The 17,826-nt window shown below is 29.3% G+C and overlaps 2 protein-coding genes across 5 annotated transcripts in view; one reads left to right on the forward strand and one right to left on the reverse strand.

Moving 5' to 3' along the window:
- The first annotated feature begins 10,534 nt into the window (after positions 1–10,534).
- The window catches only part of LOC111630440 (WASH complex subunit 1-like), a 33,019-nt gene continuing 25,727 nt past the window's right edge, over positions 10,535–17,826 (forward strand). Inside the window, exon 1 of one of the 4 annotated variants that reach the window (XM_023374543.1) lies at positions 10,535–10,603. The gene's annotated coding sequence lies outside the window, so the exon portion shown is untranslated. Of the gene's footprint in view, positions 10,666–17,826 lie in introns of all 4 variants that reach the window. The other 3 variants (XM_023374546.1, XM_023374544.1, XM_023374545.1) reach the window with 3 other exon arrangements.
- LOC111630434 lies at positions 15,189–15,815 on the reverse strand. The gene has a single exon (XM_023374527.1). It carries the CDS (start codon positions 15,813–15,815, stop codon positions 15,189–15,191), a length of 627 nt encoding a protein of 208 aa, XP_023230295.1.

The following is a 17,826-nucleotide window of genomic DNA, read 5'->3' on the forward strand; positions in this document are numbered from 1 at the left end:
ATTATTATTTAAAATATTTACTTTCTTTTTTAAATAAACAGTGTTTTGTCATAGAATACTGTGCAATAGAATATATTTTGATTTTATTTGTTCATAATTTGAAAATTTCATAAATAGAAAACTTTTATAAAATATGCATAATTTTGAATATCAATTTAAATTTCCTTATACAGATTTATTTTAAATTTTCTCTTATAAACAATCTGGTGAAGTTATACTTGGTTTTACAACGAAAATGCTCATAATTTTATATATGTTTCTTTTTAATAATAGATGGTGATTAATATTCAAGTTTTATCTTGAAAAGGAGCAAGATCTGATTCTAGCATTTCATATTAAATAAAATAAATCAGTACATAAAAGATATTTTTGAATCCAATGGATTTAGTGCCAGCTATACAAAAATTTTAAACCTGTATAAATTTAACAAAACCAAATAACCAAACAGAAGCAATTACATTACAAAAAATAAACTTACTTGTTAGTGATGATACTGTTGTAATTTTATTACAGTTAGTCTTTTATTATATGCACAGTACATATGTATTTTTTAACATTTAAATAATAAATACTTTATTCAAATTCTTGCATAACAACATGTTAATTCTTTTGAATTTAATTGAATCTTCATTTTGAATTGTTTGTTTGAACCAATTCATACTTTTATTCAAGTTTGTTTTAATATATTATATAATAAGGAGTATCCTGTTTTCAATTTTTGATCTTTACAAGGACATACAATACAATATGTATTTACATTATCTGTTTAAATCAATACATCATCTGCAAATACCATCAATAAAAAATTAAATAATAATGATTTGTTAGTTACGTTTTATAATTGCTTATAAATTCAATTCAATATATATATACTGAATATATATATATATATATATTGAATAGAGAAGTATAGAGAAATTATGACTAGCATATCTTAACTACCTATATTAAACTAAGTTTTCAGAAAATGATTGAAAATTATAACTATATAAAGTCTCTTCTTGAGATTCATTCTCAAAATTTGATTGGTTGATTTTGATTAAAGTTTATTATTTTACATAATATGAGATGATGATATTAAACATGTAATAAAAATCAAGGGTTTATGATTTTTTTATTTATTGAGATACAGTGGGGTCAAAGTGACAATGTTTAAGTCCACCAATATGCAACTTTTTTAAGTTTATTTTTTTATTCCAGTGGCAATGCCACTGTGCAACAAATGATTGTCATAGATGGCCTCTTAAAACAATATTATTAAATTGCTAGTGCTTCAACTCAATTCTTAGTTTTTGTTTAGACAGAAAATGAACTAGTCTTACTGAAAATTGCTATTTTTAATTGTACATATATTCAACAGCATTTGCACTTCAATTTCACCCTTCCAGAAGAGTTAGTCCAACTAAAAAGTATGAGATCTAGATATATAAATATCAACAACTCATAGCCCGAGTAGTAAATACATCACCAAACGATCGCCTAAATATCGGGCTATAATACGGCTAATTTAATTAGCCGTATTATAGCCCGATATTTAGGCGATCGTTTGGTGATGTATTTACTACTCGGGCTATGAGTTGTTGATATTTATATATCTAGATCTCATACTTTTTAGTTGGACTAACTCTTCTGGAAGGGTGAAATTGAAGTGCAAATGCTGTTGAATATATGTACAATTAAAAATAGCAATTTTCAGTAAGACTAGTTCATTTTCTGTCTAAACAAAAACTAAGAATTGAGTNATATAATAAATTTTCTTTCATTTAAATAAAAAAACTAAAGTAAATTTAAAATGCAGGAGTCAGAGCTGATACATTTTTTCCGACTCTGACTCCTCTGGCCAGAAATTCCTCCCAATTTCTACTCCACAGCAGTGATAGAATAAATACTTTAATTAATGCAATGATTATTATAAGATTTATCCTATATTTTTATGTAACAAGTGGTTATAATTAAAAAGTTATGTAATAAAATAAAAAAATGATAAATTATCTTTTATTTTTCTCATTTACTGTATATGGAACTCTATGTCAAGCAATAATAATATAGTATTTTTTGAGACATTTTTTCATTTATTCAAAAGATACTACTAATTTACTATACTATAATAAAGATACTACTAATTTACTATAAAATATAATAAAGTAACTTTCTCACATCATTTGTAAAGTTTTTTAAGGTAAAAAAAACTTTATAAATGATTTTGTAACAGTAAGTTAAGCTAAAGCAAAGACAAAATCTTCATTTAAAAAATTACATGCAAAAATGTAGAAGGAATAAATCTTTAAAATTTCAAAAAAAAGGAAAAAAAGGATATCATTAAACACTAAACATTTATAAAGATATTTTGTTTTGATTTTTCTGACTAGAATCTCCTCTATTTGCTAAATGGAAANTATCATATTAATAAAGAGAAAAATTTTTAAGTCCTTCATTTTTTAGAAAAACATTTGTACAGGAAAAATGCGTCTGTATGTTTGTTTATTTTTTCCTCTTATATAATTAAGAGTAAACTCTTCTAAACCACTCCTTTTTAATTAAAAAAGGTGCAAGATTCGAATAAATTTAAATTTAAAGTATCCAGAGATCGATAAAATACATTGTACACACCAGAAACTAAGAAAAATATATTTAAACACACCAAAAACTAAATAAATTGTCTTTCAAGTGATATAAAAAAACACATACACACATACACGATTTTCTATAATTTTAAAGTAAAAAATATGCGAAGACGAAAACATTTTATCGATATTTATTCGAAAAATAGGCTATGCAAAGTGAACAAAAGTAAAAATTTATTTATTTTTTTTTTCAGTATTAAATGGCTGAATGCATCTGTGTTCCAGTTTCTAGTCGAGTCGCATCTTTCACCTCGTAGATCGAAGGTTTTTTTATTTTATTTTACATCCTTTTGTTTAAATTTTAATGAAAAAAAAGGATGAAAATATGGAGGTATTTTTTCTTTTACTTTTTTCTAACAAATATCCGATGAGAACAAACAAAATTTCTTTGTGAAAAAGTTTTATTCACCTTCCAGAAAACCTTACTTTTCCAAACAAATTACTTCCGATACAGCTTGTTTATAAGATAAATATTAAATAAACTACGTCGCTTTTTATCTTTACTTATCAATTAATATATTCCCTGACATCTAACTACGCTCTAATAATTTTTAAATGAGAAAAATAAACACGTTATTAAGGCATTTAATCCTTATTTAATCGCACAAAATTAAACTAACTACATTTTTTTTACGTAGTCTTTAAAAAAAAATTGATTATTTTAAATAAATTTTTACATTTTTAAAACTAAATTTATCGATTTTTCTATAACTAAAAATAAATAATAATTCGCGTGAGTAGGAAAAAAAACATTGGCATTTATATATATATCACCTTCAAGTCACGATATGGTTAAAAATAAAAAAAAGATAAATTAAATGCATATTTATCGTAAGCCATACTGCAGATAAGTTAACCCCTAAAAAAGTTGCACAACATATTTTAAATTCCCCATTTCGCTCAATTAACACGTGTTACAACGAATGCCGTTTGCTAAATTAATCGATTACAATATTTAAATTTTTAAATTTGAATTTTTTTAATCAATTTCATAACTCACCTCGCATCTTTCAAGCGTTTCAATTCGCTCATTTCTAACTCGAAACGCAATTTATTGATATCGCAGAGTAGAACATCTTTCTCCTGTTTAATCACCGCTAATTCATTTTCTAGTTCTTCTATCCTTATAAATTGTCTTTTAATAAGTTTATCCTTTTCTTCTACGACTCTTCTATATTCTTCGGTTTTGTCGACGTCGTTTTTAACGACGCTAGAACACATTTCTGTCATATTTCTTCGCCACTTGGACCGCCGCCTTCTCACCTCTGTCTCATACTGAGCGCCATTGTGTACGTTTGAAATGCTTTACTGTCATCTGGTACTCTCGGTACAGACAGACATTGGAAAGAAAATTGAATCGATTAATTTCGTGTTTTTGCGAATAATTCTTCGATAATTTTGCTTGCCTCGAATGAAATCGATTTCTTCTTCGTTCGCTCCCGACCCGTTTTACGATTAAAACATAGTAATATAATATTTAACTTATAACAACTTCTACAAAATCCATGTAGAATTTAAAGATTATGGATTCATATTTCATAGAATTTATGGTGAGGTAGCTACAACACCTATATTAATTATTTTTTTTACTTTTATAACAAAATAATTAATATAAATACGTAAATATGGCTCTATGCGTATGGTTCTCAGCAAAAAATCAGACTTCGCCCTATAAAATCCCCCTCTTATTTGAAAAAGTGAGAAAACATTTCATCTATTTTCTCCCATATTCTTCAGCTACGTAATATTTTTTAAAACATTTCTTCAGAAACCTTGCAGCAGTTAGGATATCAGGGAAGCTCGAACTAGAAGTTATCCTTATTCTGTCACGAGGATATTACATATTTAATGTTTTCCTTTTTAACTAGGACCGCGGTTGCTATGGTGACAGGATAGTCCAATAAACAGCCAAAGGTAATTGCTCACTTCTCTCCGAATATCAAGTTTTCTAGGCTATTATATAGCGTCAGTTCGAGGCAAGAGTTTCTCTTATAAATAATAATAATACTCTGCCTGTTCCTACCGATAATAACAGTAAAATAGAAGTCTATACCCATTAATATACATTCATTTATTCTGTAAAGATGATTTTTCCTTTCGAAAAGATCGGAAAAAAACAAACGACCTCAGTCCGATTTCCTTAATGGCCTTAAGGTTTCAATTAGTAGGTTAAACGGTGTAAAATTAGGGTGGGGTCTTCTGCGTGAGTCAGGGGATTCTGGGTGGATTTCCCCTTCACGCCCTTCCCATAATCCCCTTCGAAGGGCATATTCCACGCGTCCGAGGCCTTAAAAAAGCACCTACCTAAAACGAGGGAGGGGAAAACGAGTGGGTCAAACGACGACCACGTTTCGACTGCTGCGAAAATTAGGAGCAAGGCGGTACACTAACTTCGTTCTAATTATTGACCCGGCCACCCGCGTCGATTGTACTCTTTGCCCCAATACTTTTTCTATTACAGAGCGTTTTCCTATTCAGAGCTGTTTGTACCCACTTCCCCAGTGGCTGACGTTGCAAACAGCAGGAACTTCAGGAAACAAGAAAAAAAAACCCCTCCCCTCTACAACGGGGAGGAGAAACACGTGAAGATTTTATAAAACATTCGAATTTACGTGAATTGTTTCGATTCTTGTATAAATTTACCGTAAATATAATAAAACAGGCGTCATCGCAGAAATGGTTACAGGTCGCGACTCTTGAAAATTGCTTCAACAAATCACGCTCCTTAGCCACTTTCGAAGGAAACTATTTTATCTGCAGACACTTCGAGACCCTTTTTTCTTTTATATAATGTGATAAAATTCCACTATTGGAGATACATTTAAAATATTCGAAAGTTAATATTTTTGCTCCTTATCGTCGAGGAAATGGCATACGAAGAAACAATGTTGATCTAGAATCGATGGGTCTGCACAATAATAAAAGGTGGCATCTGTGTCACCGGAAGTCAGCATTGACCTATGGCGACGAAGAATGAAGTGAAAGCAGATACTCCCTCTCCCGAGAGAGGAAAAATAATGCGAGAGGAACAATGGTGCCGAACCAGCGTGTACCCTAGTGAACACCACTGCCAGTGTTTGATGCCAGATCAATAGGTTGACTGAGGTTATATTGAGCGGTGCCAAAGAATCGCTAACTGCTAAACCTCCTTGTTTTTACGCTTATGTAAATATAAAGCTAAAACTATAAAATATTTGAACTTCACGTTTCTACGATTATTACAGCTTTGGGTGACGAGTAAACATTCGACGAAAGAAAAAAAAATAGGCTAACTTTAAATTATATCAAATTATGAAGGGAAAAAACAGGAATTTTAATGGAAGTCGTTTTTTAAATTTTATACCGTTTTCTCTTAGAGAATAAGACATTTAAACTACTACAAAATAGTATAACTTTACTAATTTATTCTTGAAAAAACAGTCGTTAAGTGAGCCGTCGTAAATCGAATCACCACATAAGTGCTCAGATCCTATTTTCCGAAACAGTTCGAACCATTTAGATACCATACAATGGTCTATAACAAAAAACGTGGCACTTAAGTCATTTCATATAGTCATAACAAAGCAAAAACTGCACCACAAGTAAAATTCCAGTTTATTCAATCCTCGACTAAAGAAAAAAAAACAACTCAATGTTTTTACGAGTATAATAATTACCTTCTCGTATTTAATTATTTAATATACCGGTATAAGTTTAACAGAATAAATCTAACACATCAATCTTTTTTAATTAATTAAGGAACTTTTACAAATTTCGAATGCTTCGATAATAAAATTATCAATTCTAAACAGATTAGAACGTGTAATTAAATTGTTTCGATAAAAGAATTTAAAAACCAATCTCTCACGCGAACGCAAAGAGGGGCGCAATACACGCACCCACAGCATGGAATGGAGGAAGACAATCGCGTGGCATAATTAAAAGTTACCTTTTTATTCGAGAACGACACTAATTTATTATATAATTCGAGTTAAATTACCGTAATTCTTGTCTAAAAGGATTTTTAAAAATATATCGATTATTATTAATAGACAAGCTTGAAGTCACCGTAGGGCCGTGTAAGTTGCAAAAAACAGGATCCCTCAAAGCCGGAGCCATCAAAATCATTAAGACGAATATTCTTCTTTCTTAAAAAAAGCAGCAAAGAACGAGAAAGCAAAGAGACATTATCGATCCGAGCGTTTATCTACATTTAGTGCCAAATAACCATCTTCGGTAACGACCTCGTCCTTTCAACCAGTGTTTGCAACTGGGGGGTGCGTTGCAACCGAGAAGCAATCACGCGTCCAACAGAGAACGTGACCGGCGTGATTTGGCATGTAACTCGCGAGTCACGAGCCCGTGACCATCCAAAGCGGAAGCGTTTTGCGCAACCAAAAGGGAGAGATTCATGCACCAGATGTGAGCGAGTATTATTATTAGTTGCTTTACTCTCACCCCCATACGAGATGACGTACGGTATTGGCCGAGAACAATCACGTGATGGGACCGATATCTCGGTACTCTCGGTACAGACAGACATTGGAAAGAAAATTGAATCGATTAATTTCGTGTTTTTGCGAATAATTCTTCGATAATTTTGCTTGCCTCGAATGAAATCGATTTCTTCTTCGTTCGCTCCCGACCCGTTTTACGATTAAAACATAGTAATATAATATTTAACTTATAAAAGATAATGAAAAAACCACCGCATTTGGTGGCGAATAATGAATAATTTAGCGCAAAATTTAAGTTCTTGCAGAGTAAAATTCCGTGACAAATCCTCCATTGCGATAAACCGAAGTGGGATTAATTACTCGGTTATGTAATTTTGCATTGTGTAAATTATCGATCTGTGCAGGAAAACACGATCGTTTATTATGTTTATATGAGTAAAATATTGTATGTTCTACTTATAAATCACTGAAACGATTAGGAGTATAAAAGCCTCCACAACTCTTCTTTATCTTGCATGATATTAAGTATCAGATGATAATCTTTTGTTCTATCACGAAAACAGATAAGAAATACAATTAAAACAAAAAGAAATTTTTATAAAATAATTTTAAAAATGAGGCTAAACGGGTTTTTCATTTAGCGACCCTTTGATTACATTTCGAAAATTCGAACACAGACAATACGCTACAAGAAACTGCATTTCTAGGTACCAAATTAAGTCAAAATTCCAAAAAAATGAATGATTAAATAAATTTTTAATACAAAAAACTCTCTTCGAAGTAAAATTCTGTAAATAAAAGCAAAATATATTGAGAAAATAAGCTTTGAATTCCGCCTTTTCAATGCTTCAGACTTGACTCTCTACAATAACGGACAATGCTCGAATACGAAAAAAAAAATTAATTTAGAGGGCCTACTGACGAAAAAAGGAGAACAGAACTTCGATGACAACGTAAAAGAACAGGAAAACCCATCCTTGTTCGGGAACTCGTTTTTAAAAAAAAAGAATGGAAGGAATGGTATCGTCTAACTCAATCGTCGTTGTCGGTGACCAGACGGGGGGAAACGAGGAGTCAAAGGTCAAGTTCCTCGAAAGCATCTTTTCTTCGTTCTACTACGTCAATCGTCTGTTCGGCAAGTTAAACCTCTCGAAAACGTTCTCGGTCACGTCTTTCGGTCCCAAACTCAAAAGGGAACGAGGAGAGAGAAATGAGAGAGGCTTGAATTATTGCATCTGTCAACGCTTCGGGAGTTAGGTTTCGATTAAGCCAACCGATCAAAAAAAATACACACGCACATTTTTTACGAGTTTCGTCCACTTTTTTGGCATCTTAAATAGTTGACGTCCCTAGAAACAAATCTGTTGTTTTCGCAGTGGCGTAACCGGTCCGGTATTGTTACGACGTCGACAATGACACGTGCCACCTGCCCAGACGTCACGTCTCTTAGTTAATATGGGTCGTGTGCGAGTGGGATACTGAAGCGTATGACTTTGCAAGGTCAACTATTCACCCCGTAACTAACTAAAAATTTTGAATTATCATATTAATAAAGAGAAAAATTTTTAAGTCCTTCATTTTTTAGAAAAACATTTGTACAGGAAAAATGCGTCTGTATGTTTGTTTATTTTTTCCTCTTATATAATTAAGAGTAAACTCTTCTAAACCACTCCTTTTTAATTAAAAAAGGTGCAAGATTCGAATAAATTTAAATTTAAAGTATCCAGAGATCGATAAAATACATTGTACACACCAGAAACTAAAAAAAATATATTTAAACACACCAAAAACTAAATAAATTGTCTTTCAAGTGATATAAAAAAAACACATACACACATACACGATTTTCTATAATTTTAAAGTAAAAAATATGCGAAGACGAAAACATTTTATCGATATTTATTCGAAAAATAGGCTATGCAAAGTGAACAAAAGTAAAAATTTATTTATTTTTTTTTTCAGTATTAAATGGCTGAATGCATCTGTGTTCCAGTTTCTAGTCGAGTCGCATCTTTCACCTCGTAGATCGAAGGTTTTTTTATTTTATTTTACATCCTTTTGTTTAAATTTTAATGAAAAAAAAGGATGAAAATATGGAGGTATTTTTTCTTTTACTTTTTTCTAACAAATATCCGATGAGAACAAACAAAATTTCTTTGTGAAAAAGTTTTATTCACTTTCCAGAAAACCTTACTTTTCCAAACAAATTACTTCCGATACAGCTTGTTTATAAGATAAATATTAAATAAACTACGTCGCTTTTTATCTTTACTTATCAATTAATATATTCCCTGACATCTAACTACGCTCTAATAATTTTTAAATGAGAAAAATAAACACGTTATTAAGGCATTTAATCCTTATTTAATCGCACAAAATTAAACTAACTACATTTTTTTTACGTAGTCTTTAAAAAAAATTGATTATTTTAAATAAATTTTTACATTTTTAAAACTAAATTTATCGATTTTTCTATAACTAAAAATAAATAATAATTCGCGTGAGTAGGAAAAAAAACATTGGCATTTATATATATATCACCTTCAAGTCACGATATGGTTAAAAATAAAAAAAAGATAAATTAAATGCATATTTATCGTAAGCCATACTGCAGATAAGTTAACCCCTAAAAAAGTTGCACAACATATTTTAAATTCCCCATTTCGCTCAATTAACACGTGTTACAACGAATGCCGTTTGCTAAATTAATCGATTACAATATTTAAATTTTTAAATTTGAATTTTTTTAATCAATTTCATAACTCACCTCGCATCTTTCAAGCGTTTCAATTCGCTCATTTCTAACTCGAAACGCAATTTATTGATATCGCAGAGTAGAACATCTTTCTCCTGTTTAATCACCGCTAATTCATTTTCTAGTTCTTCTATCCTTATAAATTGTCTTTTAATAAGTTTATCCTTTTCTTCTACGACTCTTCTATATTCTTCGGTTTTGTCGACGTCGTTTTTAACGACGCTAGAACACATTTCTGTCATATTTCTTCGCCACTTGGACCGCCGCCTTCTCACCTCTGTCTCATACTGAGCGCCATTGTGTACGTTTGAAATGCTTTACTGTCATCTACAGTTTTATAACACAGTTTCGCAATTGATTAAATATCACAGATTTATCGATATTATTTATTCTAAAATAGTTTAAATTATTTTTAATTTAAAACTCTTATAAAATTTTGAGATATATTTTAATTAAAATAATAAACGTTTATAAAATTAAAGTTTACTACGTGGCGCTTATCGTTCTACTGAAATTTCGTCAGATGTTTTAGGGAATTTTCTGGAAAGTCGGGAAATTATCATCCAACGATTATTTAAGTAGATGTACATTATAAAAATTTTAAACATATTTTAATTTGTTTATAATTACTTTTTGTCTTTTATTGTATGTAATATTTTTATAATAAAATTTCTTCGTTTCGTTAAATATAATTTCTTTTTAATTTATAAACAGTTGGCAACAGTTAAAAGTATTTCTGTCACGAGAGATGTGTTAAAGGGGTGTGTAGGGATTTATTTATAAGGAAGGTTTGTTTACTGTTTTAAAATCGTGTAATTGACTAATTTTTTACGAAAATGATTTTTTAATGGTATAATTAATTTAAATATAAAATAGATAGATAAATTTATCTTAAATTTTAAGTAAATATACAATTTATAAATCAAGTTACATATAAGAATTAATTTCTAATATTATAATGGCAATTTAGATAAGATTCATATTCATATGATTTATCACTCAATCATTATAAAGTATTTACTATTCCAAAGTATATTTAAATATCTAGGTCTATCAAATTATTTTTAAATAATAATTGTTCATATTTGAGTAGCAATGAAATTTTCTAAGATAAAATTGAAAATATTAACAGAAACAAATTACTTCCTACCACATTTATAAGAAATTTTTAACAGCTGTTTAAATGGTGAATGGCAGAATAGTACTATAATTTTTGTTTTTGTAAAGTAAACAAATGATATCAAATGTTGAATTATTAAGTAAATAAACAGAAATTTGAAAATCATTTTATTGGAATTTTATTTAAAATGGTTTAATTTCAAGATGCAGATAAAGTTTGCTTAAATGTGTTTCTTACATCTGAATGGTTAAATGCTGTTGAATTAATTAAATTTATTAATTAATATAACTCAATTCTAAATACACAGTTTCAAATTTCTAGATTATACATTAAAAGCAATGAGAAAAACCACATTGAAAATTTTATCTGTGTATAATTATTTAACATTTATATGCAATGTAATATATACAATGTTTGTCCAATAAGTATTGGGACTGAAGTCATATAAAGAAATTTATTGAAGGCATGTGTACAATGAGTTAATAATTTTTAAGATATGACCCTCCTGCATCAATACATTGCTGCCAGTGCTTTTTCCAGTCTTCGTAAACTCCGGGAAGTCTGCAACTGCAAGGCTGTCCAGGCACCCCGTCAAAGCTGCATGGACTGCCTTGATTGTCCTGAAACAATGTCCTTTGAGGCTCCTTTTGGTCCAAGGGAATAAAAAGAAGTTGGGGAAGCCAAATCTGTACTGCAGGAAGGTTGGAGCAGCATTGGCACACTGTTTGGCCAGTGCCTCTCTCACAATTAGTGATGTATGACTGGGTGCATCGTCGTGACGGAACATCCAGGTATTGCCAATCTCCCTTTGGGTTCAGCAGACCCTAATCAAAAGTCAAACCCTTTGTTCAATTTAACACAAAATTTGATGGCAAAACTCTGCTTGATGGTTTCCTGCATCTTGACTCTCGACACGAGCACTAAGCACACTTTCACTTCAGTTGCTATCTATGCACTTCAAAGGCTCAGAGACAATTGAGCTTACATGACATTCCCCACCACCAATTCCATCCATAGAAACTGCCCTCCATCCCTTCCCATTGGTAGGAAAAAAATCAGTCCCAATACTTATTGGACAAATCCTGTAAATAACACTTATGTAAGCTTTATATATGTTCACATAAATGCTTGAAATATGCTTTTAAAATTTACAATAATAAATATAAAGAGATGTGAATTTTTTTCAGTTTTTGTGATACATTCTGTATAACATGAAGGCCATCCAATAAGTCTTTGTAAATTAAATACATATTAATAAAATTGTTAACTATATTTAATATTTGTTTTGATGAATTTTGGTAAATATGTTTACTTCAATTTATCTAAAATTTTTTTTTTTTTTTTGAATATATCCTATGTCTTTCGTAAAATTTTGCATGAATTTTATTTTAAGCACCTTTTAAATATATTGTAATTGAAATGTGTTATTCTTACAAAATTTTTTAATTCCAATTTAAAAAAAGAAATATACTCTATAAAATAACACTAATACTACTAAGAATGATTACAATATTCATTCAGTATCTTTTGATTAAAAAAATGTTTAATTTTTGTAAATAGAAAAGAATGTTCAGTTATTTGTATATTTCATAATTAATTAAAGGGACTGTCCATGAATTATATGTATAATTTTTGAGTCACTTTTGACACCCTCACTTCTTGTGTATGATTATGACTTTTGACAAACTGCCTCCCCCATTAATTATGTATATAATTTGTGGACCCTTATGGCATTGAAGAAATGTCAGAAAATATTTGCAGAATTTTTAACTGATGGTTCATTCACATGACTAGTAAGTAGGCTTGAAAAACAATGCCACTGATATCGTTAAAAAAAAGTACAGACAATGTCTCATCCTCATCTTTCCCAATTGTGTACAATGATGTACTTTTGCAGCCTCCTCGCCTTCCCTTAAACTGTACACAAATCTTATAAATGCATGCCCTAAAGACAAAATATAAGATGGTAAAGATTCTGATGTAGGGGTATGTAAATATCACATTTAGAATGATTAACAAACCAACCTTGTAATAGTTTATTAGACTACCATTAACGTTGTATCAGGGTCTAATCTACCATTATTTATGATTACATAAATTCAAGCTGATTAACTTTATCTTTAATTTCTACATAAAAATAATATATTAATTTCAAATATTTAAAAGATGTATATTTGCATGCATATAAATACATATATCTTTTTCTAGCATTTATTCCATTCAGTCACATGGCTTATTTGTTTGTACCTGATTTGCTATTTTATATGATTTGCAGTATCTCCACAATTAAAGTTTCCAAGATATAAGTTGTTATTCAATTAGTCAAGCTAATATTTTGGTTAAATTTGTGACCATCATCTTCATATTTTGCTTTTACATTTTTATATGTATATATGTATATATTTTCAATATATTTTTTATCATCATTATTATTATTTAAAATATTTACTTTCTTTTTTAAATAAACAGTGTTTTGTCATAGAATACTGCGCAATAGAATATATTTTGATTTTATTTGTTCATAATTTGAAAATTTCATAAATAGAAAACTTTTATAAAATATGCATAATTTTGAATATCAATTTAAATTTCCTTATACAGATTTATTTTAAATTTTCTCTTATAAACAATCTGGTGAAGTTATACTTGGTTTTACAACGAAAATGCTCATAATTTTATATATGTTTCTTTTTAATAATAGATGGTGATTAATATTCAAGTTTTATCTTGAAAAGGAGCAAGATCTGATTCTAGCATTTCATATTAAATAAAATAAATCAGTACATAAAAGATATTTTTGAATCCAATGGATTTAGTGCCAGCTATACAAAAATTTTAAACCTGTATAAATTTAACAAAACCAAATAACCAAACAGAAGCAATTACATTACAAAAAATAAACTTACTTGTTAGTGATGATACTGTTGTAATTTTATTACAGTTAGTCTTTTATTATATGCACAGTACATATGTATTTTTTAACATTTAAATAATAAATACTTTATTCAAATTCTTGCATAACAACATGTTAATTCTTTTGAATTTAATTGAATCTTCATTTTGAATTGTTTGTTTGAACCAATTCATACTTTTATTCAAGTTTGTTTTAATATATTATATAATAAGGAGTATCCTGTTTTCAATTTTTGATCTTTACAAGGACATACAATACAATATGTATTTACATTATCTGTTTAAATCAATACATCATCTGCAAATACCATCAATAAAAAATTAAATAATAATGATTTGTTAGTTACGTTTTATAATTGCTTATAAATTCAATTCAATATATATATATTGAATATATATATATATATATATTCAAGTANAGCATATTATGTAATCCAAATGGAATAGGAAATATGAAAAAAAATAGAAAAAAAATTAATACTCTTAATTTTTTTTTTCTATTTTTTCAATATGAAATGAAAGTATTTTTAAAATGAGAAAATTCAGTTTTGATTAACATTGAAATATTAGAATTGTTGTTAATATAATTTTTCTATTTTTCTTTTCTTATTTACCTTTCAATTAAAAAAATTTATTCTAAAGAAAATTAAAATGTAAACAAACTGGAAAAACAAGTTCTCATGTTTGTTTATGTAAATATTTTCTGATACCAGTTAATAAAGTTGCTTAAAAATAATTAATTAATGTATTATTTTAATACTTTATCTTACAAACAACTCAACTAAAACCCATTATAATAATAATAACCCATACATTATAATAATAAAAAATAATAATAATAATAATAATAATAATAACCCATACATTATAATAATAAAGCCAACCACTGTCGTATGCCATCGGGCTATAATACAGTTATAATAATAATAATATTATAGCCATTTTGAATATTATTGATTGATATTGGTGAGATTTAAATATATTTTCTAGTATTCACCACTTAGAAAGATTGGAAAAATACTGTATCACAGTTATTATCTAGAATTTGAAGATAAACTGCTAAGCTAAAGAAACCAAAAAGTTAAAAATTTATTTCATATAAATTTTTTATGAACAGTCTTCTTCTTTCTTTATCCTCGCCTTTTCCCATGTTTATATAGGGGTCAGCATTTCCTTCTCTAATACGTTTTTTCCATTTCTACCTATCATGGGCTTCTCTGTTAAGTCCCTTCTGGTTCAAGACTTTTTCCACCTTACCTTTTCAATGCATCTTTGTTCTTCCTCTTTTCCTCTTTTACTTCCAGTTTTCCAATCTTCTTTCCAATATAATTGTCGCTTCTTCACTCTTCATGGCCAAACCACCTCAACCTACATTCTTGCATCTTTTTGCTCAAGGGACCCACCGTAACATAACCTCTAATAAAATCATTCCTTATTCTATTCTTCCTTGACACTTCACACATCCATCTCAACATTCTTATCTTCACCACCTCCATTTTTCTTTCTTGGACTTTTGTTCTTGCCCATGTCTCAGCTCCATATAACATTGCAGGTCTAACAACTGATTTATACAATTTTCCTTTCAGATTGTAGCTAACTTTCTTGTTGCATAGCACACCGCTTAGCTTCCTCCAGTTCATCCATCCACATTGAATTCTATGCTTTCTATGCTGCATCTCTGAGTTCAATCCTCCTCCCATCTCAACAAATGACCCAAGATATTTAAAACTCAGAACTAAAGGGAGCAGCACACTTTTTATTTTAATATTACACTCGTCTCTACCATTCAGAGTCATATAAGCTGTTTTAGTTCTTCTAATCATCATGTCCCTTTCTTTCAAAACTTTCCTCTGATCTTCCAGTTTCTCCTCAGCCTTGGTTTGGGAAAGTTCACATAGCACAATATCATCTGCCAAAAGCATACCCCACGGAGCTTCACACTTCATGTCATACAACAACACATCCATTATCAGGTCAAACAAGTAAGGGCTAAGGGACGATCCCTGATGTAAACCAACGTTAATGAAGAATCCTTCTGTAGTGCCCACACTACTCTTAACTTGGGTCTATGCTCCCTGGTACATTTTCTTGACGAGCCTAACATATTTTTCTGGAACATTCTTTTCACTCAAGCATCTCCATGCATCTTAAGGCTGGTATACACGGTAAGGAAATCCTCAAAGGATGTGCTTAACAGACGAAAAAAACTCGGATATAACTGGCTGGATCGAACATAGTAATTTACAAAACTTATTAAAATATCTCCCAACGTATAAAGAATTATTTTTATTTAAAAATGGATAGATAGAAAAAAAATCCCGGTTAATCCTCAAAGGATTTCCTTACCGTGTATACCAGCCTTTATCTTGGTAGCCTATCATATGTCTTTTCTAGATCTATGAACACCATGTGCAAATCTTCCTGTATTTCCCTGTGCCTTTCCATCAGCTGTTTTAGAGCAAAGATAGCATCAGTCATACTCCTTCTCAGCAAAAAGCCAAACTGTTCCTCTCCAATCTCAGATTCCTTCCTAATTTCCTTCTTTCTACAATTTTCTCCCAAATCTTCATAGTATGGGACAATAACTTTGTACATCTGTAATTTCCACAATTCTGTGCATCCCCTTTACCTTTAAAGATCGGCACCAGAATGCTCTTTTTCCATTTATCTGGGATCTCCTTCTGATGAGACCTTAAAAATATCCATAGGAATTACTTTATTTGGTTGGCAGATTTAAAAGTATAGATTGATGTTCATTCTTGAATAGGATCTTATCCAGCAAAACAGTTTTTTTTAATCAAAAAATTGCATGAAACTTGGTAAAAATTCAAATTTATTTGGATTTTGAATATGGTACCAACTTTCACATAATTCTTTTATTTTCTACAGTTAGAATATTTATCGATGACTCAATGTGTTTCTTAGATGGGGTTCTGGCTTTTCACATTAAGATATTTGAGCATCAGTTATAGATGATCAAAAAATCAAGAATGTTAAATTATTAGTGATCTAACTCTTAGCAACTCTTAAAGGCCCAAGAATAAAGGGGGTCTAGGACAGGCTTCAGGCACTGTATCTATGGAACAGTATATATATATATATATAAATTTATTTAATTATGTAAGAAAAATATTAATTATTATTGTGTTTGTTCTGACTAAGAATAATTAATTTTAAATAAATGTGTACTATTTATTTTAGACAATTTTTATGGTTTATTTTTCTGATTACACTTACAATAATATTTTCCAATAATTTAAAATTTAAAAATTTCGTTTAAATTTGTACATCATCATGAATGTAGAGGAGATAGGTCTTAGCATTGGAGGACCTTTTATCATATTTTGTTTAAGGGACTAAAATTTCTAGTTATGCCATGATAAATTATACAATTCTTTAACATGCTTAAAATGTTAAAGAAATGCTCTTGATTACTTAAGTCAAAGAGAGGAATGCTTCATAGACTTTTGCAGATAGCGATGTACTGTACATATTTTGGATGAGATGTAAAACTCTTATATATTCCAGATATAAAATATTTTTTTATATCCGGAACATATAAGTGTGTTTGTTGTCTATATGCAATGTAGAGCTCAAACAATTTAATCAGTGGGCTAAATTTCCTGCAAATTAAATAGCTTGGACTCTATTGTTTCAACTTATAAAAATAATTGATGTTGAACTGTAGAACCTTAAATATTTCTTAAATTTTTTTTTTTAATCTTTAAGAAATCTGAAATTGATGCTCAGTTATTACAAATGGAGTCAGATTTTTTTCTGATTTTGATTATTTATTTTTTATCACTGAAGAAATTTTTTGCTGATGAAATTGTGAAACATCAAAATATAGATTCTCTATTAAGAAATTTCATTTAAATACTGTAATTTATTTTATAATTAAAATTAGTTATTCTAGATTTTTAATAACTTTTTAGAGATTATTAAAACTAAAAATTATTATAACTAATACAATATTTT

Source organism: Centruroides sculpturatus, unplaced genomic scaffold, assembly GCF_000671375.1.
Source record: "Centruroides sculpturatus isolate CEXI.00-Female unplaced genomic scaffold, Cexi_2.0 scaffold383, whole genome shotgun sequence".
NCBI classification, from domain to species: Eukaryota; Metazoa; Arthropoda; class Arachnida; order Scorpiones; family Buthidae; genus Centruroides; species Centruroides sculpturatus.

Excerpts from the sequence above, each read along its gene's own strand:
- LOC111630434 (XM_023374527.1), bottom strand. The coding sequence starts at position 15,815 with ATGGATGTGTTGTTGTATGACATGAAGTGTGAAGCTCCGTGGGGTATG.